We start from the raw sequence: 26,944 nt of genomic DNA, 5'->3' as shown, positions 1-26,944 counted from the left end.
CACTTTACCTAGCCAGTACTCCCCTGCTCTAGTAAGATCAGTGTCACTTCCCTGCAAACAGATCATGCTTCTTACCACTTCAGGGGTCTGCCCTGGCAAGTGTTTCTGTCCCCTAAAACCTTCCTATCTACCCATTCACCTATTTTTTAAATTACGAGGTATTTAGTCTAAATCTCTCACACACAATTCAGTACCTATCCCTTTTACTTAGTCTTCACCATTGTTCCAAGCGTGTTAGTGTTTATATTTACAGGTTATACATACTTCAACTAGAGTCCATTTATGGTTTTTCAATACCGCCTAAAGCAAATGGACAAGTGTTGTCCAGAGTAAATATTAATTTAATAAACCCTGCATTCCAATTATTTATTTCTATTAAAACTTCTCAATCTACAGTCACTACTCATTTGCCTGGATTATTTTGTTGAATTATCAAATTAATAATTTATTGAGGATTTTTTTTTTCAAATTTATTCCATCCTTTGGTTAAGTATAAAAAAGTCACCGAGCCTAGTCAGGATTGGTGAATGGTCCAACTTTATGCTCATCTTTTCCCTATTCCCCAATACATAAATGTTGCCTAGGTTGGTGAAGGGAGTTTGAAAAATCATTGTTTTGTTTTCCAAATGCAAAAAACGCAAGCACCTTCTTAAATTTATGGACCCAGAACTTCCAACTACACTATTACAACTTCGTTCATATGGCACAATCTGCCAATTTATTTTAAGCTGGGCTTACGTTTTCCATCTTTCATTCTGAGCTTACCAGATTTATGTTAAACTTTTAAAATATTTACTCCAATGTTTCCATAGATACTCCAGAGACACTCTAGGGCTGTTCTAAGCCGGGCGTGAAAGAGGCGTCGCTGGCTCTCGCGAGAAGAAACGGACCGGCGAGGCCGCCCGCGCGTCAGCCCTCGCGTTCCCGGCCCCCAGCCCCGCCCCCTTCCCCGCCCGGCCCAGTCCCCCAACCGGCCGCGCAATCCGCACTAAATAAATCAATAAATTATGCAGGGGGGGGAAAGAAGTGCCAGTGGAGTTACGAGTCAAAACTCTTGAGGACTTTGTTTTCAAGTTCTTTTCAGTCATGACAAACCAGCTTTCTCAAAGCACTTCTCATTTTCACCTCCAACAATGCACCGAACCCCCTAAATCGCAAAAGCGAGCTCCCTTCCAGGCCGGTGCAGTTTCTCACATCCACAATGGGGACCTCGCGCCCCCACCCCTCCGCACTGGGTTTCGCGGGAGCGACAGCGCTTTTCAACCTTTCCCACGGATGACTGTTAGAAACTCGCCGCGGGGGCGCTAGCGCGACGGAACGTTCCTGTGTGACGCGCGCCCGCCCGCGCCAGCCGTTCTCCGCGTGGAACGGCGCGCGCGGGGCGCCGGCCCCCAGGGGGCGCGGCCCGGGGAACTTCGAAGTCAGTTACCGGAGTTGAGAGGGAATGTGGCTGTGAGCCCCCGGGCCAACAACCTGTGGTCTGGCTGGCGCGTCCTTCTACGGGAGGACAAGCAAAGCAAGGTGCAGGAACTAAAACCGCCGGGAAGAACGGCGGGGAAGGCGACTCAAGTTCGCCTGACGCTTCCTTAAGTCCTCCTCCCGCACAGACCGCACAAGCTCCAGGCCCTCAGGGGGCCCAGGGGCGGGACTTCCGGTAGGACAGGCTTTCCGGTAGGGGCGGGGCTTCCGTTCGGGCGCCGGGCCGCAGTGCCTGGGCTGTGGGTTTTAATTCCTGAAAGCACGTGGCCCGCGCCTTAGGCTTGGGGAGTGCAGAGCGGGGAGGCCGGGCGGCTGGGTCGTCTGCGCGAGTCGCGGCCCAGCTCTGGGCGAGGGGCCTCCGGCGGCGCTCACACCCTGCGCCCTCGGTCATGGACTACCGGCGGCTGCTGATGAGTCGGGTGGTTCCCGGGCAGTTCGACGACGCGGACTCCTCCGGCAGGTAGAAGGCCGTGACGCACACCCGGGGGTCCGTTGGGATTTTGTTGTCTCTGCCGCCGCCGCTCCCTGGACGGCATGAACCCTGGTTTAGAGGGACGCTGGTAGTGCCGCTCGGGGGCTCTCCTCGCAGCCTTTCGCGTCTTTTTCCATCCCAGCCGCGACTTTCGTCCCAGTTTGTGGCTGAGTTAATGAAAGCCACTTGTCAAGGGAGTCCAGGGTTCCCAGGTTGGTGAGCATCGCTGAGAGGCCAAGTTGGGCATAGAGACTGGGAAACAGGTTTTTGTGCTTTGACTACATTTAGCGTTTCAAAAATACGCGAGCATCTAATACGTGCCAGGTTCTGTTCGCAGTGCTGGAGATAGTGATGAACACGAAACAGTCCCTGTTACTGAATTTTACCTTCTACTAGAGAGGGAGGGCAGACAAGTACAAAGGTATTTTAAAAAAAACCCAAACCCCCACACCAGATAATATATACTATGCAAATAATTTAAAACAGTTGATAGACTAAGTTATGATTTGTTCAGGGAGAGGGTAAGTCGAGATCTGAACGACGAGAATGAGTTGACCTGAGGCTGAGGAGAGAGAATAGCCATTCGGGAAGAGGGGACAGCAAGTGCAAAGTCTGCACTTTGAGATCCCTCCTGGCTGTGAAAGGAAGATCTAGAAGCCATTGTGCCTAGAGCACAGCAGAGGTAATTGAGAAGATTGGTAGGTAATGATACAGAAGTGAAAAGGGGCCAGATCCCCTAGAGCCTTACAAGTAAGGAGCTGAGAGATTCTAGGTCTTAGAGAGCCCTAAGAGGGGTTTTAGCAGGGGGGTGACATCATCTGACTTATGACTTAAAGGAATCACTCTGCTATGGAGAAGATGGTTTTGGAATGCAGAGGGGAAGCGGTACAAAAGTAATAAAGTAATTCAGTTAGAGATGATGGACATTAGAGATAGGGTCATAGAGATATGTTTTGCAGGTAGCAGTGACAATTTGGTGGTAGATTGGATGTGGGATCTGAGGCAACAGGAATTAAGAGTAACTATTACACAAAAGCAAAATGAAACAGTTATAGAAAATGGTTTTTACCTATGTATACAGTAAGGTTTCATTGCATGTAAATTTTCTTAATTGTAGGTTTTCCAATAAGTATACATTGATCACTTTCTATGAGTCAGATCTAGTGTTGGTAGGGATACATTGGTAAACGTTACTTGACACAAAGCTTGCACTCTGGCAGGGAAAACATATTAAATAACTAGACAAATGATTTGTATTTGAATTGGATAAGTAGGACAAAGGAGAAATGGGTGAAGAATAGGGAAGACGTCCCCGAGCAAGTTATAGTAAGCTAATACTGGAAGGATAAGTAGGATTTAGCTGGAGAAATGAGAAGGACATTCCAGATTTATGTTTACACATGAGCATACAAAAGGCCCAAGGGAAGAAGTTAAGGGGAACTATCCACCACTGGATATTATAAAGATAAACCATTGGATTCTGTTCTCCTTCCTCCCAGTGCCCCCACCCCCTCCAGTGACTTTAGGCAATTTCTGGAGACATTTTTGTTTGTCACAACTGGGGATGCTGCTGCACTAGTGGCATCTGGTAGGTAGAGGCCAGAGATGCTGCCAGCAATCCTGTGAGGCAACAAGACAGCCTCCCACAACAAAGAATTGTCCAGCTGAGGTTGAGAAGCTCCCGTACTATTGGAGGTCTAACTTTAACATGCCACTCTAGGTTATTAGCAAATGAAGGATCAATTTATGGATTATAATTATGAAATCCTAGTAAATAGGTGTTTAATAATTATTTGTTCTGTGGAGATTTGGAGCCCTGTAAACCATGGCTAATAAGTCAGGAATGATAATCTGGATTTACTTAAATTCACATCTGACTTCTTAAGCTGGTAGTGCATATTATCAATTGTTTTATATTGTTTCTGTCTTCATTCTCTGCATGAGGTCAAAACTGGTAGTACCTCTGTTGAATCTGACTTGCCAGACTGTTTTGTTTGGTATGCACAGCGTTTTGATAAAATTGAAAATGCCAATTTAGTGGAAGATTTTACACAAAAATCCATATACCTGGCTTCTCTTGAAAAACTAAGATGTAACACTGGGTCTGAATTTTCACGTGGCAATAATAAGCCCTGTTGTGCTTTCTCTACTGTGGCCATGTTCTCTGGGTTTGACAATCCCTACCTCTGTTTAATTTTACCCAACTTACTTTCTCATTTGTGGTGCTTACATTCACCATTTCTTCCCTTCATGAACAAGGGTGATTTGAAGTTCTTTGTGTAACACAAATCTTGAATATAGCTTCTTTTGTTGCAGGGTGGTATTGAGTTCAAGGTAAAGCTGCTTTAGACTTATTCCCAAGTTTTGTCAGAAAGCTTTTTTTTTTTTTTTAACTTCTCTTAAAGCATCTCTGTAAGTAGTTTTTCTAGTCAGATCTGGAATATTGATCAAAGCCAGGTCATTCAGCAGAGAAGATAGCAATGTAAATTCTAACTTAGGCAGAGGTGTATTTAACCTGATGTACTTTTTAGTAGGACCAAGAGAACAATCAAACAACTGGAACAGAACTCTGAAAAACAGAACTTGGTACTAAGATTAAGATCACTGGCAGATATATTGTAAGGGAACCTTTTAGTTTTATTGGTATAGGTTTAGTCTATTATATTGTAAATAAATACATATGTAAGTTTAATTAGAGTATGCATAAACATGCTAAAACATTTTTATTTCTAGTGATGAAAACATTGACTTAAAGACGATCAAAGAGGAAGATGACATTCTATTTGAAGACTTTCAAAATAATGTGACTGAGAAGATGGATGAAGGTGAGATAGAAGATGAGGAGGAGGAGGATTATGATGATGATGATGATGATTGGGACTGGGATGATGGAGCTGGAAAATTCACCAAGTGTTATATCTCGAATGGAGGGAGTAACCCACAGGTATTTTATAAGTGATTCTATACATCTTTTTGTTGTTTGCTTATGTCTTTTTATTTATTTTTTTGAGGGTCTACTGTTGTTTTTTTAATTGAGTTTGTTGGGGTGACATTGGTTAATAAAATTATATAGGTATCAGGTATACGATTCTACAGTACATCATCTGCATATTGTGTGTTCATCACCCCAAGTCACATCGTCTCCCATTACCATTTATCCCCCCTTTACCTTCTACCTCCCCCAAATCCCCTTTCCTCTGGCATTCACCATACTGTTATCTGTGTCTATGAGGGTTTTTTTTTTTCTTTGCTTAATCTGTTTACCTTTTTCACCCAGCTCTCCAATCCCCCTTCCCTCTGACAGCTGTCAGTCTGATCTCTCTATCTATGAATCTGTTTCTATTTTGTTCATTAGATTCCACATAGAAGTGAAATTATATAGGACTTTCTCTCACTGGCTTACTCAGCATAATACTCTCCAGATCCATCCATGCTGTCACAAAAGATAAGATTTCTTTCTTTTTTACGACCAAGTAGTATTCCCTTGTGTAAATGTACCACAGCCTTTTTATCCACTCATCTACTGATGGGTACTTGGGCTGCTTCCAAATCATGGCTTTTGTAAATAATGCTACAATGAACATAGGGGTGCATATATTTTTTCAAGTTAGTATTTCAGGTTTCTCTGGATATATTTCCAGAAGTGGAATTGCTGGGTCATAAGGCAGTTCCATTTTTAATTTTTTGAGGAACCTCCATAATGTTTTCCACAGTGGCTGCACCAATCCACATTCCCATTAACAGTGCAGGAGGGTTCCCTTTTCTCCACATTTTCGCCAACACTTGTTTGTTGATTTGTTGATGGTGCCATGCTGACAGGTGTGAGGTGATATCTTGTGGTTTTAATTTACATTTCTCTGATGATTAGTGATGTTGAGCATTTTTTCATATGTCAATTTGCCACTTGTATGTCCTTTTGGAGGAGTGTCTATTCAGGTCCTTTGGCCATTTTTTAATTGGCTTGTTTGTTTTTTGGTGTTATATTAAGTTCTTTTTATATTTTGGGTTTTAACTCCTTATCAAATGTATCATTGGAAAATATGTTGTCCCATTCAGTGGGTGGTTTTTCATTTTGTTGACAGTTTCTTTTGCTGTACAAAACTTTTTAGTTTGATGTAGTTTCATTGCTTATTTTTTCTTTTGTTTCCCTTGCCCAAGGAGATATATCAGAAAAAAATCTTGCTCTGAGAAATGTCTGAAATTTTGCTACCTATGTTTCTTCTAGGATTTTTATGATTTTGAGTCCTAACATTTAAGTTTTTATTCCATTTTGAGTTTATTCTTGTGTGCGCCAAGGATGGTTTTTACCTGCACTGAGCTTGGGGATAGGTCAACAAAAGTCCCAAGGCACCCTGAGATCCACCTTTGACTGCCTCTGCCTGCCAGCTGCCTGTTAGGCTCAGTAGTTGAAAGAGCCTCTGGCGGTACTCAAATTACATGAGGTAGGTTCTCAGTGAGTCACCAGGTAGGGACGAATGATGTTCACCAGATTGATGTAGGTTCAAACTCAGTGCCAATGCTGGGTCTGAGGCCACTCAGCAGATGACCCAGGATATACCAAATTTGGCTCTCACCTACTGGGTGCTTGTACACCTTTGTGTTGGGACAGGATCTGGGGAGTCATCAGGGTGAGGCCAGCAGAGTTTATTAGACACAAACAGACCATTTGGCTGTGTGATGGGAGGTCTCTGTAAGGGAAAAATTGCATTTGTCCTTGAGCCACACAACTCAGGCTGACCCAGATTCTGCCAGGAGCCCAATCTCAATAGGGTGGGGCCTCTGGGATCCTGGAGAGAGGGGCTAGCGGATCTCCCACTTGGTGGAAGCCCCAGTTAGGTTCATGGAAAAGTGAGAGGAATGGCCTCTGCCCCAAAGCCACATAACTTAGTTACTAATACCCTCTGAGTCTGCCCAGACCTTTACACTCTGGCCCAGGCAGCTGATTCCTCAGCAGGGCAAAAGCTCTTATAGGGTGGTGTGAAAGGAAATCTAGAGGGTGGGGCTATTGCATTCCCCCAGGGTCTTACTCTGTCGAGGGGAGTGCTCCATCCAAGATAGATGGCATCTGTGGTTTGGGAGAGTGTCTCAGAACAAGGATCTTGGAGGCTGTTCCTTCAGCTCTCTCCCCGTAGCCACAAACCTCAGTCTCTCCTCATGTGACTCTAGAGTGTTCCACCCTTCCCTCTGCTAGATCCAAGGGTGAGTAGCTGCAAAGGAGATTTTGTGCACTAGCCCTTTAAGAAGGTGCCCGTGTCTCTAGCAGACTTCTCTCTCACCAGGGCCAACAGAATCCTTGCTGACTTTTGCAGCCAGAAGTTATGTGGGTGCATTTTCCCAGCTCTCGTGCTCTGGGCTGGGGAGCGCAGCTTGGGATTGAGACTCTGTGCTTCTCAGGGGGAAGCTTTGCAGCTGAGATATCCCTCTGAAACCTCAGCCGCTGCCCATGGGAGCGGAGCTAGCCCTTTTAACATCTCCGCATTTCCTACCAGTCTCAATGTGGCTCCTTCTGTAAGTCATTGGTTATGCGACTTTTCTCCAGCTAGTCTTCAGTTGGTTATTCAGGTTGCTTGCTCTATAATTTAGTTTTCATTCCAGTTTGGTCCTGGGAGGAGTGAGTGTAACATCTACCTACTCCCTGCCATCTTGAATGTCTCTATATGTCTTCTTTTTTAAAAGACTTTTTGTGGTCCTGAAATTGAGTAAGTGAAAGATTTCCTTCAGGTTATATTGCCCTGTAGCGCCAGCCTTTATTGATTTTTATTTTTTACTTTTCCATATTTCTCCTGATGTCATGAATATAGATTCCTTCCATATCAGTAAATTTAAAAAGATTTATTTAGCCCTGGCTTGTGAGGCTCAGTGGTTAGGGCATCTGCCCATGCACTAAAGAGTCATGGGTTTGATTCCCAGTCGAGGGCACATACCTGAGTTGCAGGTTTGATCCCCTGCTCCAGTTGGAGCGCCTATGGGAGGCAGCCAATCAGTGTGTCTCTCTCACATTGATGTTTCTGTCTCTCTTTTTCTCTCTGTGTCTCTCTCTTTCTCCCTCTGTCCCTTCCACCCTTCCACTCTCTCTAAAAATCAATGGAAAAAATATCCTCATGTGAGGATTAATAAAAATAAAAAGTTATTTAAATTATCATAAGATAATGAGCTTAAAAATTTGCATGGGAAAGAACACGAATAGTTTTCTACAAATGGTTAACATGTAGAAAAATTTCCAACTTCATTAGTAATTAAAGAAATGCAGATTAAATATATATAGAGAAGCCTTGTTTTCACCTACAAAACTGACAAAGACATAAAATATGTAATTGACAGTCCAGTAAATAGTACAGTTATTTGGAGGACAAACTGGCATTAATGAAAGCTTACAAAATAACCACTTTTACTCCGCAGTTTTTCTAGGAGCATACCAAAGTTTTAGTTCCAAAATGATCCTCTAGTATTGTTTGTAGTAGAAGAACTCTGAAAACAACCGTGATTAAATTTGCTATAGGGTTTGTTGACACAATGGATATTATGCAGCCGTACAGTGTGTTGCAGTGGAAACTTCATTAATGACATGGAGATATGTCCGTGAGCTACACAAGTGACCAAGCCACGCAGAGCCTGTGTCTCAACCAGGGAGTACCAAGTGTCAGGTGTTTGCAGAGCCATAGGATTAACAGGGTGCCTCTTACTGGAGCATGAAGGTTCCTGAAAAGATAGGGAGGGGAGAAAATAAGAAATATTTCCCTGAAAATTAAAACAGTTAAATTGTGGACTAGAATGCAAGGACTTCTAAAATAACTGAAGAAATTTCCCCCTTGTGGTTTTGTTTTGGTAACTCTTCCATTGATTCATGGGTAAGACGTTTAACAATTTGAACGGAGAGTGCAATTTCTTTTAAGAAAGCTAGAAAAAAAATATATGTGCTTAAATGTCAGCTGGCTGTTATCTTTGGGCCCTGATATTATAGGTGATTAAAATTTTACTTGTGTTTTCTACTATGAACATTATTTTAATTTTAAATTTATCTTAAAAGTTACATTTGAGAAAAAAGTTAACTTGTTTGCAAATAAACACCCCAGCCTCCAATTTCCAGGCTTAGGTAACAGGATGGAATCAGTAATTATTATAGATACTTTATCTATACTTTATTCTCTTACTTATGTGCTCTGGATGTCACCTCCCCTTTCTTTTTCCAATTATTTAAGTTTGTACATGGCACCAGTCAGTGCTAAGCCTCAGTCTTCATCTTTTCTTTTCTTGAGATACCAGGCCCAAAATGAAATTCTTAGCACCAGTGTATTATTGGTCTGGGCTCTTTATTATTCACATTGGCCGTAAGTGAACATTTTCAAGTTTTAGAGATACAAAACAGTCAAATTAGAAAAATGCATTAAACCTTAATTTATTTATAATGTAGTGAGGAATACATTATGAACAGGTTAAAAAACCCCACTCAGATTATGCAGACTCTTCATTTTAGCCAGTAACTCTAACCAGCTATTTCAGAAGCGGTTTGAAAACATTTGAGCACGTCTGATCCTTCCTGGCCTTCAGGTACTCCTCTAAGTGTTGATGCTTTAATAGTTAGTCGTGAACCAGGGGAAAAACACATGATGATGAACCTTAGGTGTGTATTTATAAGTAGTGCCTTAAATTCTAGCTCATTTCTTCTAGGCAAATCGACAGCCTTCCAACTATAATTCAGCCAAAATGTCTACTCCAGCAGACAAGGTCTTACGGAAATATGAGAACAAAATTAATCTAGGTGAGTTTGTAAAATACATTTCCTCATTGGGCTATGAGAAAATTCTTCAGAAACACATGAAGTGTTATAAAATGTTATTGGATCAAGAAATAAGTGTATTTTTGCCCTGGCCGATGTGGCTCAGTTGATCGAAGCGTCTGTCACCTTATATACCGAAAGGTTGCAGGTTTGATTTCTGGTCAGGGCACATACCTAGGGTGTGGGTTTGATCCTCAGTCAGGGCACGTATGGGAGAAAATCAATTCATGTTACCCCCTCTGCCAAAATCAATAAAAACATAAAAAATAGAAAAGAACTGAGTATATTTAGTGTTACCAACTGAATAGTGCTTAGAGGAAATAAGAACTTGGTAACTTAAAAACATTGCTTCAAGGGAAAGAAGCAGCGTTTTGCTTCTTTTAGTTCTGTTTCTTGCCTGGTGTACAGATACAAAATTGCAGATACACTCAAGTTATTGTCTGTTTTATATTAGATTTTGTAGTCAGATTATCTCATAGAAGGATATTGAAAAGACTAGAATGCTGGATATAATTACATTTTGTTTACCAGAGACATTTTATGTAGGCATTAATCATTTAATGAGCTGTTGAACGCAGGAATCAGAATGTTTTGAGAGAAATACAAGGTCGTTTTTCTGTTGTAGACATTGACTTGTTATAAATTTAGCATAGCATCTCATAGCCTATTACTGCCTTTCATGGACCTATAATTTGAACTGAAACTGAAGTTTAGAATTAAACTTAGAATTCAGGCAGTTACATTACCTATATTAGTTGTAAAAAATATTAAGTGTCTGAAATCCAGCATATGCAGATAGAGTATTTTTGAGGGATTTCTATATCAAGATTTCTATGGCTCAAAAATTATGGCTGTAGTGATAAAAGTGACACTTGTTATCAAGGAAACACAACTTAGAGCTTATCTTTAAAAACATTAAAAAATTTTTGTTACTAAAATATGTTCTATGTATAATAAACTATTTAGAAAATAGAAAAGGAAGAGAGGAGAAGTGTCCTGTTCAGAAAGACGTTGTTTACATTGTCGATTTCCCCCTCCCTATTTTTTAGATAAGCTAAATGTTACTGATTCTGTCATAAATAAAGTCACCGAAAAGTCTAGACAAAAGGAAGCCGATATGTAAGTAATATTTTAACTATAAAACATGGCTGATAGGGACTAAATCTAGACAAAATAAGTGGCATTGTGGTCATAATTCTTTTGCAAAGGATGGTATTTTTGTTTTGGGGTGTATTTTTTGTATACTTAAAGCCTTTTTTTTTTTTTTTTTTTTTAAGCTTAAATGCCTTTGTTCACAAATATGCTCTTAGGATAACAGTGTTTGTAAATTTCTGTTTAAATGTTTAAACTGTTAAAAGGTTAAAATCTTAGCATAAAAATGCTTCCTTTTTAGAATTTATTTAAAAATTGTTCCCTTTCGTGATATGTTTTTTAAAAATGAAGGGAAACCCTGGTCGGTGTTGCTCAGTGGTTGGAGCATTGTCCTTAAACCACGGGGTTGCAGATTCGATTCCCAGTCAAGGGCATGTACCTGGTTGTGGGTTCACTGCCTGCCCCCACTCGGGGGGTGTGTGCAGGAGGCAACTAGTTGATGTGTCTCACATCAGTGTTTCTGTCTTTCTCCCACTCCCTCCTTTCCACTCTCTGAAAAGCAAAAGCAATGGAAAAAATATCCTTGGGTTGGAATAACAAAACAAAAAAAATGAAGGGAAGATTTAAAACTAAATAATAATATAACCAAAAACAAATTACATTTACACTTCTGTTCTCAAAACCATTTGTAAGATCTGCCTAATTTCTATATGCTATTAACTCTAAGACATTAACATCTTTTAGAAAGTGGCACTAAGATCATACAACTAGCAGTGTTAGAACTGAACTTAAAAACCAAGTTTCCGCTGACAAAAAAACAATTTTTTTCTGGTTTATTGCTATACGCAAGATATACTAACTTTCTGAGAAACACCATAGTCATTTGTTATTTCATTGAAGTGTCTGAATCTTTGTGTTTAACTCTATTACATTAGGTTCGTGTGCTAATTGAGTCAGTGTTTGAGCTTAAGCTAATCAGAGTCTGCATTTTAATACAGAACTCAGTAACTGCTTGAAATGATGTCTCGACTTGTGTCTGAAGAAAGGACTCTAAAAGAACAAGCCTTATAAATTGACTTTAATTAGGTACTAATAGAATCAGGAAAGATTTGAAGGACAGTATAGACTTGATCTTTTTTACAGCATAGTTTACTTTACTCCACCTGTTCTTTTTATTTAATGCTTCTAAATTATGGATATAATTTTTTACTGCAGATACGCTCCTTTTGCCCTAGGGAACTGAATTGCTTATTAAGGGGAAATGAAAGGTGCTTCACTGAGTGATGAAACTGTCGAGATCCTGAAATCTGTTATTAAAGCAGCTACCTACTTAGGAATTTCATGGAATGATGTACATGTAGAAACTTTTTATTTGGCTTCTCTGACTGAATTTTGAGTGTCACCTATACTTTTTCCTTTTTGGTTAGGTATCGCATCAAAGACAAGGCGGACAGAGCAACTGTAGAACAGGTACAATTTAAATGTGTTATAAGTTCTTATTTTAAACTAGCACTTTTTTCTCTCTGGATTATAGTTTTCCTTTCACCTTCTTGCTTAATACTAATGTTATATAAAATTACTCCTATATAAAATTACTCCTTCTTATAGTTTTGAGTTTAGAGATCTACATTTTGCTTTGTTTGTAATAGGACTATTAATACACAATTTAGAACCATGCCCCCTTCATGGCCCTGTGAAGCCACCATGCAATGCTTTCATCTAGGGCAGGGGTGGGGAACATCTTGCCCTATACATACGGCCCCTATATGGCCTTTGAAATCATTTGGTCTGGCCTGCCAAGGCCTCATAAAAGAGAAGCAATTCCAGCCATCACATTAGGGATGAGTTAATTAAATGTTTGACCAGATATAGCAGGCTAACTTTTAGGTTGATAATTTTGTATGGCCTGGGAATGATGTTATAAATATCCAAATGACCTTTGGCAGAAAAAGGGTTCCCACCCCCTGTTCTCGGGGGAAGCAGAATTGACTGTAAGACCAGGAATCTTTTTCTCTTGTCTTAAACAAGGTCTCCAGGAATTTTGTGAACTTTCTCAGAAGCAGTTCAGGTATCTGCCACAAAGTAGGGTGGGTGGTAGTGTATGAGAGAGAGACGGGCAATGCCTTAAAATTTTCATTTAGAAATCCCTTACTTGGTTTAGAAATTATGCTTGTTTGATTCTTTCTGTTCAAGAATGGGGGAAAGTCAGCCCCCAGTTTTCCTACATGTAGTGGGTTGTGATTGGATGTTGGCATTAACCCAGATTTTTGATGTGAACAAAGTGATAAGAAGGATCAGAACATTGCTGCTGCAGCCCACGACCCTCTCCCTGCCCACACACATGTGCACAAACAAATTTTGCGGTAGCAGCCCCTTCAACCTACAGATCCTTGGTTTAAGACATAGCACCACTTGTACTATTTACCTCAATCCCCGAAGGAGTAACACCCTACCTGAGATCTAGAACCAGTTGTGCAATTGAATTTCACATTTAGTCAGGTGGGGGCAGGTCTGGGATCTGTGTCTCCATTGGTTTCTAATTTATTCTGTGTGATTTCTTTTTGTGATTGAAATCAGAGTGTGGTCCAGCTCAAAGAGATGAGGCAGCTTTAATTTTCCAAGACCCTAAAATCCTTCTTTCATCTCTTTGAAATGAATTTTGAATGAGAGTATATATTTTGAGTCTTAAGCTATCCTTATAAAACATACTTGTAAGTTTATTCTCTTATATTTATTTCTCTTTCCCTATCTTGAGCCTTTTTGGTATGTTCCGCCTTTCTATCCCCCTGACTTGGCTACCTGCTAGTTTTGCAGATGCTCAGGTCTCTGTGGATTCCTGTGCTCAGCCAGCTTACACCCCTGCTGTTTACCTGTGCAGCAGAGAAGGAAGCTTGGTTTCGGCCTAGTCACTCACTTTCCTTTCATTTTCTTCCATTTGCCATGGTTGTAGTTTGGGTTTTAGTTCTGCAGTCTTTTACAGTTATTTTGTTTCTATCAACCTTAGGTTTCTGGGATGACCATAGCCACCTCATTGAAGGATGGACCCTAGAGTTTAGTTAGATTTGGCCACTTGACACTGTCTCACTCTATGAAGCTAGAGGGGCTGCCTGAGCCATGAGAAGCTCTTGTAGTGTCCCTGGAAATTTCATGTAAATATGTGGTTGCTTCGGTTTCAGACATGGACTGGAGCAGGCTTTAGTTCATTGCCTCCTGTTTGTTAAGGAGGACTTTGGGGTCGTCTTTACTCAAAATTGACTGCCCTGACTTGGAAGGAGACACTTTCCCTGATTTACTCATCTATAGCAAGGGGCTGCAAACTCTTTTAAAGGACTGAAGAATAAATACTTTAAACATTGTGGCTCACAATTCTCTTTTTTTTTAACAAGTGTTTTAAAATGTAAAAACTGTTCTTAGCTTACAGGCTGTAGACAAACAGGCTGCCGCCTGGATTTCACTCATGAGTTATAGGATGCTGACCCCTGGTTCAAATAGAGTGGCCACTGAGCGCTTGGAATGTGGTGTTCTGAATGAGACGTGCCGTAAACGTGAATACACATTAGATTTTGAAGACTTAGGGTTACAGAATGTTAAATCTCTCACTAATAACTTTTAAAATATTGATTACGTGTTGAAGTGGTAGTGCTTGAGATGTATTGAATTAAAACCAATGTATTAAAACTAATTTTACCTGTTATCTTTTATATCTTTTAATGTGGTAACTAGCATTGTATTTCTATTAGTGAATATTGGTCTGGAGTCAATTTCTGCCTCCCTTGGACTTGGCAGCCTTTGATTTCTTTGACTGAATGACTTGTTGGTTTATTGTCTCTCTGGTTCCTTTGCCTTCACCTCACATTCTCTTTATTAAAAATTAGAATGAATTAAAACACTGTAATAGTAACTCTCATTTAGCCAACCAGGATTGCATGATACAGTTAAGTTCTTTAGTTTTATTAATTGTCAAATTCTTCAGTGAGAAATATTTGGTACTATCTTTCTGAACTTCTTTTTTTTGCATTTATTTTTAGGTGTTGGATCCCAGAACACGAATGATATTATTCAAAATGTTGACTAGAGGAATCATATCAGAGATAAATGGCTGCATTAGCACAGGAAAAGAAGTGAGCTTTTCTTTGGATATCTGAATGTTTTCATGTTAGTTTTCTTATTTCAGATAAGAAATGAAACTAAGGCATTTTGTAAATAAAATGTGCCTTTAAAAAGAAACATATATGTGTGTGTGTGTGTGTATACACACACACACACACACATATAAGAGTCAGGATAGTTTAATCAATGTTTCTAAAAATGGCTTTATTAATATTTATGGCTAGGTAGGAAGTCGTGCACATAATTGTGCCTTTTCACTGCTATTGCTCTACCGTACCATTGAGGCCAACTAGCTGTGCTCAGCAGTGAGCTTAGATGGTCAGGATACTGCAGGCCTGAGTCCTATTTAGATAGTTGCTAATAGGGGCAGGAGGTTATGGTCTAGTTTCTGTGAGTCAACAAATGTCTTTCTCCATATGTATATATATATGGATATGCAGATAGAACAAAGATGGAGTTTTTAAATTAGCAACTCATTCTTATGGGAAGCAGTTCTCAGTAAATAAATTTATAAATCATGGATGTGAGAGTGTCTTCAACTATTTTCCACATGCTCAAGATATAAAAATGTTTGAAACTGCTTCTCACATGTATTTAAGTTGGATTTTACTATTTATGTAATTTGGAGATATATTAACTGTGTCTTTTGGTATGATGGTTTATATTTTAATTCATATATTCAAAAGATGATTGTGTTCCTGGTGCCTGTTATTTCAGTTCATTTGACTTAACTTTTGAGAATAGAATCAAATAGATTGAAAAAGTAAAATTCTGTTTGTAGTTATTTAACACAAACTTAATTTTCTTTGGTTTTGACCTAAAATAGGCTAATGTATACCATGCCAGCACAACAAATGGAGAGAGCAGAGCAATCAAAATTTATAAAACTTCTATTTTGGTGTTCAAAGATCGGGATAAGTATGTAAGTGGGGAATTCAGGTAAGCTCAGGTTTTTTTTTACAATTGGATTAATTTCTGTATTCTAAAAAATAAAAACTAGAATGCAATGATTCAGATAACAAATGTTTTTCTTGTTCAAGATTTCGTCATGGCTATTGTAAAGGAAACCCCAGAAAAATGGTGAAAACTTGGGCAGAAAAAGAAATGAGGAACTTGATCAGGTGACTGTCTCAGTGTGTGTCTGTGCTGTGCCTGCACATTGGCTTCGGCTCTTTCTCACCGGCAGATCCAGTGTGGTGCTGTCCAAAGATAGGGACATGGTGGGGCTGTTCAGGTCCATTAGACCTGCTGAAGTAAGCAGAAACCAATTTCTGGACAGTAGGAGCTACCATATCTTGTCTGTTTGGATCATTTAAGGAGCCTTAGAAGCCAGGTGAAAACACTTAGAATTCATACTGAGGACAGTGAGGAGCTGTTACGGGATTTTTAGCAGGGAAGTGACTTAATCAGGTGGTGGGAATGATGTGTCATTTTTAAACAGGTATTAGAGTTTTAGACAGTTTTGTTAGGTCCAAAACTCTGTCAGTTTCCTTTTCTTATTTCAGTCCAGTTTTGGACACATTTATGTATATGCTGTACATGGGTGACATATGCTGGCTATTTTAGTATTAAGCAGGTATTAGTGAGTGTTTGAAAACCCTTCTGAAGTCTGCATGTGTTCAGTTAGCTATTAGGTATGGGTGCAGTTGTTTTTACTGATCATTGCTAAGGCTGATCAGCTCGAAAGATCGTTGCAGACATATCTGCTGTATTTCATCAACTCTAAGACTCAAATTTTTTGCACAGTTTAACATCTCTGGAATTGGATTGAGTGTTAGAGGCTTTGGGATGTTGTAGTTGAATTGGCAGTGTTTTGCCGTTCTTGATGGTGCGTGATGGTGCCACTTAAAATCACTAGTGTCTTAAAGTTTTTGGAATACAGTAATATATTGAGAGACCCTGATGCTGTTTCCTAGCAGCAGTATTCATCATGTGTACTGTAGCTGTTGTAATTTGTTTTAGATGCTTTTTCAACTTTTTTTTTTGTGCTTTTATCTGTTTTACTATCACAGGCTAAACACAGCAGGGATCCCATGCCCAGAACCTATCCTGCTACGAAGTCATGTTCTTGTCATGGGCTTCATTGGTAAAGATGACATGTGAGTATGTGGAAGGCCTAATAATTACATGCTCAGGATTGTATTTTTAAGTGCTTTGAATTATCCAATATATGAATATTTCCCATTAAAATAGCTTGTTTTGTCTTGGAATATTTTTAATGACTCTTTTCCAGTGTATTAGTGCATAGAGTTATTAATTTATTCTACCTTTTAAAGTCTTAAAATGCTTCAGAATAACAAAGTTTACTTTTTGAGGAATATTTTGTATGGTAAGCTGGGAAAGCACCTGTTTGTTGACAAGTTTCTGGAAAGGTACATCTGTAATGAACCAGGTTGTTCTGTGATGAGTTATAGAAGAAAAGTGCCTGTAACAAATGTAGTATAAGCAAGAAAATGGGGCCCTGTCAGTTTATCTTCACTGTTATTTTATTCTTATTGAAGGCCAGCACCACTCTTGAAAAATATCCAGTTATCAGAATCCAAGGCTCGGGAGTTGTACCTGCAGGTCATTCAATACATGAGAACAATGTATCAGGATGCCAGGCTCGTCCATGCAGATCTCAGTGAATTTAACATGCTGTGAGTATGTTCGTCCCTTAGGAACCTCCCATAAGTAGTTTCATGTCCTTTGAAAAAATAAAATTTCAATCCAAGATATCATCCTAAATTCTAAAGTTTAAAAGTTGGCTTCTACATGGTCACAGTATAGGATGTGTTTCCTGCCTTGGTGGCCTTAGTCATTGAGTTGAGCCCTCACGTCACCCTCGTGGATGTGTGCACATCACTGGTGTTTTTCACAGTCCCGTGTCTGGCCCGCAGGTACAGCGGTGGGGGTGTGTACATCATTGACGTTTCTCAGTCTGTGGAGCATGACCACCCACATGCCTTGGAGTTCTTGAGAAAAGATTGTGCCAATGTCAATGGTAAGTGGAAATTGTCTACCAGCTTGTTTGTGTGTGTTGGGCCTATAATCTGTTAAAGTGTTGATATAAAATCTTAGTGCTAAGTCGTTTGATGCAGTGATACCTATACCAGTAGCTGGCAGAAGATATGTTTTTATTTCTTTGTTTCTCTATAGAGTTGTCGGAATAATAACCTTTTCCCTTGTGAAGCTATCATTACCGTTTTTCTTCTGACAGATTTCTTTTTGAAGCGCAATGTTGCTGTGATGACTGTGCGGGAGCTCTTTGAATTTGTCACAGACCCATCAATTACTCAAGAGAACATGGACGCTTATCTCTCAAAGGTGAGATGGGGCAAGGAAGGGAAAAAACAGAAACTAGCAGTAGTAATTTGCATTTATGTGGCACTTCTGAGGACTCAGATTGCTCAGCATAATTTTTGTTCATTTAACAGCTTACTGAGACCTTTTCCTTCTGATTTCACAGATGGAGAATCAAAAGTATAGTAAAAAGCCAATGGGAAAACCAGGTTTCTTGACTTTAATCATCAGACAAGATTACATAGATTGTCAAAGTTAGGAACATTTAGTAAGAAATGTTCTTAGCTTTTGCTCATTAATTCCTTTCCCTTATTTCTCAGAGGCCTTTCTGTATCGCAGAAATTCTTGAATTGTGGTAAAATATACAAAGCATAAAATTTACCATTTTAACCATTTTTAAATGTATAGTTCAGTGGCATTAAGTACATTGACACTGTTGTGCAACCATCAACACCGGGCATCCACAGAGCTTTTTCATCTTACGAAACAAACTCAGTACTCCTTAAACACTAACTCCCCATTTCTCCCTCCTCCCAGCCCATTATACTTTCTGTCTTTGAAGCTGACTACTCATATAGGTGGAATTACACACTATTTGTCTCTTTCTGACTGACTGACTTCACGTAGCACAATGTCCTCAAAGTTCATTCATGATGTCAGAATTCCCTTCCTTTCGAAAACTGAGTGATAATTCCAGTGTATGCGCATACCACCTTTGGTTTATCCATTCATCCATCTATGAACACCTGGTTACTGCCACCTTTTGGCTGTTGTGAATGCTGCAGCTGTGAACATGGGTGTGTAAATATCTCTTCAAGACCCTGTCTTCAGTTCATTTGGATGTACACCCACGAGTGGGATTACTGGATCATATGGTAATTCTACTCTTAATTTTTTGAGTAACAGCCATACTGTTTTCCTTAGTGACTGCACCATTTTACATTTTCATCAAAAATGCGCCAGTGTGCAAGGGTTCCAATTTTTCCACATTCTCACATCCTCACAAACAATTGTTACTGAGTAGCTATCCTGGTAAGTGTAAGCTAGTGTCACAAAGTTTTGATGTGCATTTCTCTGATGATGTTCATCATCTTTTCATGGACTTGTTGGCCATTTGTATATCTTCTTTGGAGACATGCCTATTTAAGTCTTTTGTCTGTTTCTTAATCATATACTTTTTTTTTAGTTAAAGGATTTTTTTACCTATTCTGATTAGTAACCCTATATGATTTATAAATGTTTTCTCCATTCCATGGGCTGCCTTTTCACTCTGTTGATTGTATTCATTGATGTATAAAAGCTTTTAATTTTGATGTTCAGGTTATCTGTTTTTCTTTTTTATCTTCACCCAAGAATATGTTTGTTGATTTTAGAGAGGAAGGGAGAGACAGAGAAACATTGGTCAGTTGTCTCCCGTATGTGCTCCAAATGGGGATTGAACCCACAACCTAGGTATGTGCCCTGACTGGGGATCGAACCTGCAGACTTTTGGTGCATAGGACGATACTCAGCCAGCTGAGCCACACTGGCCAGGGCTCAAATATTTTCAACCCAACATTGGTTGAATCTGGGGATGAAGAACCTGTAGATACAGATACACAGATGTGGAGAGCCAACAGTATTTTCATGTTATGTAACTAATAGAAGTAGTCACACTGTATCACTTCCTATATAAAGTTTTTTTCATTTTTTCACACTTTACTTAGACTATGAACTCTTAAGGGACAGGAGTTTTACTCTTGTATTGCCAATACCTAATCAGTACCTGGCAGGAGTAACTAAGCACATGTTAATTGAATGAGTAAATATCACATCATTTATATTCCTAAACCCTTTAACGCTAATTTTACTGTCTCACCTCAAAACAAAAGGCCACCTAGAACCACTGTTCTATCCTTTTTTCTGTGTATTCTAAATAGACTAGAGAACAAATCTTCAGTTTTACGAGCCCAAGGATGCCTGTAGAACGTGTGTCACACTTTTAGTGTCATTGTTCAGATGGCTTCCTCTGGTGGTTCATGCTGCAGTGGCACTGGAGCCACATACTCAGATTAGAGGACAATCCGCTTTCCCTTTGATCCCTTCATTGCTTGCTCAAGAATTAAGGAATGGCTCTTTCATTTTGGGGTCTCAGTTTTCCTTTAGTAAGTATTTTTGCTAATTGTTTGAAACTTAGTAAAAGTGGATTACTTTAGAGGAAGGGGTTAGGGCTCCCTGAGGTTAGACAGGGTTGATTTATCCTGTTACTTTGGGTTGACAGCAGCCTTTTTGGTGAGGTCTAACATGAGAGGAACCTGACCACGAGAAGACACCAAGTCCTTTTTATTATAAGTTGAAGAGGTGATACCGAGGAAGATTAGAACAGGTTTATACTAAAGTTGGGAAATGGATGTATCTTCTATAGGTTGAATGTGAAGGAAAGTAATTGTTTTCTTTCCAAGGCCATGGAAATGGCATCCCAAAGGACCAAGGAGGAAAGGTCCAACCAAGATCGTGTGGATGAAGAGGTAAGGTTTATCATCTGTTCACACCCTTAGGAAACACTTGTGCTTTGAGGTCTTTTAAAAAATATTGTTAAGGCATGAACTTGATTTTTATAGGCACTTATTTTAAATGATAATATTTCCTTGAGATGTAATATGTTATATAATTGTTGTATAACTTACATTCCATTACATCATTCCACTCAGCAACCCATTAGTCCAGTGTCCTAGGTGGAAAACATTTTAAGGAACCTATTGGAGTATGGAAAACATTTTAAAGAACCTATTGGAGTATCTGATTCAAGAAGGAAAAGCCTGTTTTCGTTTGCAAATATGGATTTTTAAATATTGATTCAGTAGTAATTCAGATTTTAAATATTTGTGTTTGGTAAAAAGGGAAATTATTTTAATCTTGGGAGTCAGTGTATTTTTTGTGAAGATGATCCACAGTAGGCATTATTTTTTATTTTATTTTATTTTATTTTTTTATTTTATTTATTTTATTTTATTTTATTTATTTTATTTTATTTTTTTATTTTATTTATTTTATTTTATTTATTTTATTTTAATTTTATTAATTCTCACAGATATTAGTGTGCTGGATGAATATAAGGTGCCCTGTGTTCATCAGCAATAGCATAGGGTGGGTGATGCTCCTGTTAGAATGTGTTCCTTCATAAGGCACAGCCAGGCAATTACATTCCTTTGTCTCCCACCCAGAAAAACTTCTTAGAATGCAAACAGGGAGAGAGGAGTGTTACTCTATTCAAAGGGTAACCGTAGTCATATTTAGTCTTTTAGCCTTGGTAACAACCTACTCCTGGCACAGTGCACAGCCCACGCAGCACCAGCCTGTGCGGGCGGCCTGGCCGACAGTGTTGTAGACGGTGAGGGTGCGTTTTCTGTGCCCAATGGGGGCGAGGGTGCTGGTGAGGGTGTGTTTTCTGTGCCCGATGGGGGCAAGGGTGCTGAGCAAGTGTGAGAAGTGTGCGAATAACAGTTTCGTTTTTCCTTTCCCTCTGTGTTCGCTAGGTGTTTAAGCGAGCATATATCCCTAGAACCTTGACTGAAGTAAAAAACTATGAGAGGGACCTGGACATAATGATGAAGCTGAAGGAAGAAGACATGGCCATGAACGCCCAGCAGGACAGTGTGAGTAGCTAGGCGCCCACGGGGCACCACGTTTGCAGAGGGAGCTGCCGGGCCCAGGCTGCCGCCTCCAGCTGCCTTCCAACCTAGTGAGACGCCTCATTCCCGTGGCATGCGCATGGCCTTCTTACACGTTGAGTGTAAAGTGAATTCACTGGTATTTAAGTCTAGGATATAAGTGGTTATTATACTGGATCCATTAACATAGATATTTCAGGGTCTGGACATTTGTTTCTGTTAAAGGGCCAGGTAGTAAATATTTTAGGCTTTGCAGGCTGAGAAGCAAAACCGAGGCTACTATGTAGGTCATTATATGAAAAGAGAAAAAAATTTCCTCCGGATTTTTATTGACGAAATATAAAACACTAATAACAACAGCTTTTCATGATACTGGTCTACTAATGAGAGAAAGAAGGAGTCACGTTGGGGAGGAGAATACATTTCATTTTCTTGAGATTCAGAGTTTTCCGTCATATTGATTGCGAATGTTCATCAGTAGAAGCCATGAGTCTGTCGGTTGGGTTTGGCCTGTGGGCTAGAATTGGCTGATGCCTGTATGCTCGGTGGACAAGAACAACACCCATGCTATAAACTTTCTTTTTACTATGAGATGAATTTTAGGCAGCTTTTTATAATCCCACAGTATATCATTTAGCCCACAGTGTTGTTTCTTAGTATTGGAGTGTGTTATTTCATTGTCAAGTTTTATGTTAATTTTTGTTTTTTTCTTTGTGGTTACAAGATTCTATACCAAACCGTCACAGGATTGAAGAAAGACTTGTCAGGAGTTCAGAAGGTATAAAGAATATGTGTTGCTCTTTATTTATGTGAAAACTCTGTTAAAGGGTATAAAATTTAATGTAAAGTATATTAGAATTAAATTAACAATGATATAGTTATTAGTATATATACTTTCGAAGTCTGTGAGCATTTTCGGAAATGCCCTTTTTGTGTTCAGTCTTCTTAATCATAGTCTGAAATACAGAAATGTCTGGTTTATTTTTCATTCTGCCTCTGAATTGATCTGTTGTTATAGCTGAGGCATTGATCTTTTTTGTATCCTGGTCTTCATTTGTGAAGTTATTAATGATAACCATGTGCTTCTTGATGTTTTTACAACCAGCTTCTTAAAAGTATGTATGAAGAGCATTCTCAGGTCTTTAGCAGTCTGATAGTGCTGGATTCCTGCAGTATTTTTTCCTTAAAATAATCTTGTTTTACATTTTAGAGTAACAGGGATTAATTCTAGCTTAAGCAGTAATAAAGGTAGTTTTTATTTCTTTTAATTAAAGGCTTACACATGAAGGATCACAGTTGGCTCTGAAAATTTACTTTGTTTTTTATGGGAAGAATTGACTTAAAAATTTTTTTTTTCCCTTATAAAAAGAAAATCTCTTTTTAAAAAGTGCTTCCTGCTGCTTTAAAAACCTAAAAAAACTTCAAGGGAAAAATGAAAATTTCTTGTTTAAATATCAGCTTCCCTCTTGATCAGGTGAATAATAATTGTTACTTCAAATTGATTCGTAGGAAAACAGCTGCAAATTTATTCAAATACGCATTTTTTTACTCCTGTCTGTATTTCTCAGTCGTTACCACGTAGCGATGTTTCAGTCAACAGCAGCCTGCATATACTGTTACAGTCCCATAAGATTATAGTGGAGCTGGAAAACCGTTGCCTAGCGATATCACAACAGCATAGTGCAGCACATTGCTCACGTGTTTGTGGTGATGCTGGTGTAAACAAGCCTGCGCTAACAATTGTATGAAAGTACAGTGCACATAATTATAGCAGGAGCTGTGGAGTGTTCGTACAACGGCAAATCGCCTAATAGGAGTTCATTGCTCAGAATGTACCCCCGTCATCACTCAGGACATGCCTGCCCTTCCAAATCCCAACTGTCTTCCAGTTCTGGAGTGGAACAGTTATGTTGTTGTTGGGTCATCCAGTAAAGCCCCAGTTTCTTCATGTGGTGTGTTCCAGGCTTCCTCCCTCGTATTGATGTTTGAGTACAGGCTTTTGTTTTTCAAAGTATATCTGCAAGTCTAAAATCTGAGTTCTGGCATTAACAAATTTGATAACAACAGATAACTGATCGAATAACATGGTTCTGTAATCTTTTCAAGGTCCCTGCACTCCTAGAAAATCAGGTTAACGAAAAGAATTGTTCTGATTCAGAAGATGGTGGCAGCTCTGAGTGTTCTGACGCAGGATCTGAAGAGCAGGGAGACCACGCCTGCTCCAAGAAAGCCACCACTGACCTTGAAGTTGATAAAAAGGTTAGCCAGGAATGAAAATTCCCTAATTCTTTAACATGGCAGCATGGCCACTCTCATTTCTCTTTGCTCAAGTATCTAGATTATGGTGGCTGAAAACATTATTGATTAGTAAATACCTCTAATTGTAGTTTTAGTTCCTAAGCATGAACTTTGATTTTGGTGGTAACATTATCTAGAGATTGGGCTTCTGTTGGGAGCTCCTTGGGCACTGCCACGGAAAGGACACACTGAATTCAGTACATTGATTAGAAGTGATTGTCATTCGCTCGAAGTACAAATGATGTTGGAGTTGCCTCGTGGTGAAATACTGAAGAGCCCCTTCAGGGAGATTTACAGCCCAGAGTTTCCAGAGTCTGAAAGGCTTTTTCTTCCACTCCTGGCTATAGACAGAAGAGACACTTGTGGTTGAATGATACCACAACTGTGATATGACAACTGTGTAACTATTACTCTTCATTCTTAGTTTAATCCTTAAATTTTATAAAGTATGGATTGTAAGACTTCTGAGAGATATACCCAACTTGCTGTTACTACATTTTCTCTCTTTGTCTACTAGGGATATTTTGTCTCTTTCCAACCTTTATTTATTTATAAATATATCTTTATTGATTTCAGAGAGAGGAAGAGAGAAGGAGAGAGAGAGATAGCAACATCAATGATGAGATAGTTGTCATTGATCGGCTGCCTCCTGCACACCCCCGACCGGGGATCGAGCCCGCAGCCCGGGCATGTGCCCTGACTGGGAATCGAACCACGATCTCCTGGATCCCACGTCAATTCCCAGCCGCTGAGCCATGCCCAGCTGGGCTCTTTCCAACCTTTATTTCTGTCAGAATATGAAACTTGTAAAGAAAAGTAATTGCAAGCATTTAATAACATCCTCATGGATATTTCTGTTTTGCAATCTTCAGATTTCTATTAGGATACCTTCAAGACAATTTCACCCCAAATTCCACCACCAAACCATAATCATTTTTATTTTTTCATAGTGTACTTTAAAAAAAAATCCTTTTTACTTAATTGTAGCAATGTGAATAATATGAATGGAATTTGCTTATGAAAAGAAAACCTTGTCTTTAAAAAAATGTGCTTCCTGCTGCTTTCAAAACTGCTAAACTTCAGGAGGAAAAAATGAAAATTTGTTTAAATACCATCTTCCCTCTTGATTGAGTTAATATTAAGTGTTACTTGAAATTCAATTCATAGGCAAACAGCTGTGACGTTATCCAAGTAAGTCTTTATTTTTTCCTTCTATCTATATTTCATAGATTTATTTTTAAATTTTGGTTTTGTTTTACAGGAAAGAAAAAAGATGGTCAAGGAAGCCCAGAGAGAGAAAAGAAAAAACAAAATTCCTAAACATGTGAAGAAAAGAAAGGAGAAGACAGCCAAGACAAAAAAGGGCAGATAGAATCAGAACTATATTATGTACAGTAATTTCCCATCAGTTACTTTCTTGCCTTACTCCAAGCTACATCTGGAAGATGGGGTATTGATTTTAACCTAATGGCTATTACGGCAATGTCTGTGAAGACTGATTCAAGTGTTTCATGTAATTATGTAAAAAGCTCTAAGCTCTGTTGTCCAGATCCAGTCACTGACTCTGTCTGGCACTGACAGAGAATTTATTTAAGCTATTTTAATGAAGAACTTTGTACAGTTTTAGTTCTATATATTTTTTCTCCATTATGTTTTTTGAAGCATCATAAATATTTAAATGTATTGAATGTTCACAAGCTTTATGTCAGTGTGAAGGCACTTTGGACAAACTTGGGCCAATTGTTTTGCTTTGTTTGTACATGCCAAAGACCCATCTGAAGTCACATGATTAAAAGGCCATGGTTTCTGTAAAAGGGAGTTTCACTTATGGGAGAATTCTCCTGGCTGTTGATGATTCACTGCAGCTTTGTTCTCTGTGCATTGATGATGATCTGAAATGCACTCTTCATCTTTAATCTTTCCTGAGCTAGGACCTCCCACTTTAGAAGCTATTTCATGTTCAACTATTTGGCATATTCATTCATTCATCAAATATTTGAGTATTTTGGTGCTGGGGATACAGTGCTAAATAAAACAGACAAAAATTACTACCTGAGGGTAGTTTACATTTTAGTAAAAAGACAAGGCATTAAACAAAATAAGTAAAAACAGTGTATCAGCAGGTGACAAATGCTGTGGAGAGAATTATTGCAGAGAAGAGAGAATGCCTGGGAGAAGTAAGTTTGCCATTTTAAAGTAGGCCACACTGAGGCTATATTTGAGGAAGTACTTGGATAATATGAGTCACGTGCATATCAGGAGAGAAGAGCATTCCGGGCAAAGCAAACAGCAAATGCTAAGGCCCTGAGGCAGAAGTATGCCTGAAAAGTTCCAGAAACAAGGGAGAAAATAGTAGATGAAATCAGATGGCGTTAGGCTGTTGCAGGGTTTTGAGCAGAGGAGTGATATGACTGGACTTCTGTTTTGAAAGGTCACTATCACTTTGGCCTCTAGAGAATTGAAACAAGGGTGGGAGACAGTTGGGTATTTATTGTCGTAACCCACTGCGAAGACGACAATTTGCTCTAGGGCAGTAGCAGGGGACATGGAGAGGAGTGGCTGGATTCTAGATAGGACACAAAAGTGCAGTGAACTAGGTGTGCCAGGGAACGTGTGAGTACAGAGGATGATGTCGGATTATGACCTTAGCGACAGAGACTACTGGAATTGCCACTTACTGTGGTGGGAAAGAATGTGAGTGGGGCAGGCTTGGGGTGAGAAAGGGAGTAGTAAGAGGGTGAGACTGCAACAAAACACAAATATTGAGAGAGGATCAAAATTTTT

General features: G+C 39.3%; 2 protein-coding genes across 3 annotated transcripts in view; one reads left to right on the top strand and one right to left on the bottom strand.

Moving 5' to 3' along the window:
* The window catches only part of CAGE1 (cancer antigen 1), a 51,977-nt gene extending 50,107 nt beyond the window's left edge, over positions 1-1,870 (bottom strand). Inside the window, exons 1-2 of the mRNA XM_087820728.1 lie at positions 1,852-1,870; positions 1,430-1,564 (exon numbers count right to left, since the gene is read on the bottom strand). Coding sequence (XP_087676854.1) covers positions 1,430-1,564; positions 1,852-1,870 — 154 coding nt within the window. The remainder of the gene's footprint in view (positions 1-1,429; positions 1,565-1,851) is intronic.
* Positions 1,565-25,974, top strand: RIOK1 (RIO kinase 1). Of its 2 annotated transcripts, XM_087820658.1 has the most exons (17): positions 1,831-1,939; positions 4,685-4,895; positions 9,620-9,710; positions 10,778-10,847; positions 12,248-12,290; positions 14,849-14,941; positions 15,757-15,869; positions 15,971-16,051; positions 16,943-17,029; positions 17,432-17,569; positions 17,810-17,913; positions 18,130-18,236; positions 20,654-20,719; positions 21,728-21,847; positions 22,587-22,640; positions 23,969-24,121; positions 25,422-25,974. In XM_087820658.1, the coding sequence occupies exons 1-17, from the start codon at positions 1,869-1,871 to the stop codon at positions 25,530-25,532; spliced, it is 1,713 nt and encodes a 570-aa protein (XP_087676784.1). In that variant the 5' UTR covers positions 1,831-1,868; the 3' UTR covers positions 25,533-25,974. The 2 variants fall into 2 exon arrangements, with proteins under 2 accessions (XP_087676783.1, XP_087676784.1); XM_087820657.1 differs by lacking the exons at positions 1,831-1,939; positions 25,422-25,974 and adding an exon at positions 1,565-1,654 and having other exon boundaries at positions 23,969-25,357.
* Positions 25,975-26,944: the final 970 nt, after the last annotated feature.

Source organism: Miniopterus natalensis, chromosome 9 (assembly GCF_054644295.1).
Source record: "Miniopterus natalensis isolate mMinNat1 chromosome 9, mMinNat1.hap1, whole genome shotgun sequence".
Taxonomy (NCBI): domain Eukaryota; kingdom Metazoa; phylum Chordata; class Mammalia; order Chiroptera; family Miniopteridae; genus Miniopterus; species Miniopterus natalensis.
Note: the sequence above shows the minus strand (reverse complement) of the source record. Positions and strands in the feature narration are given on the sequence as shown.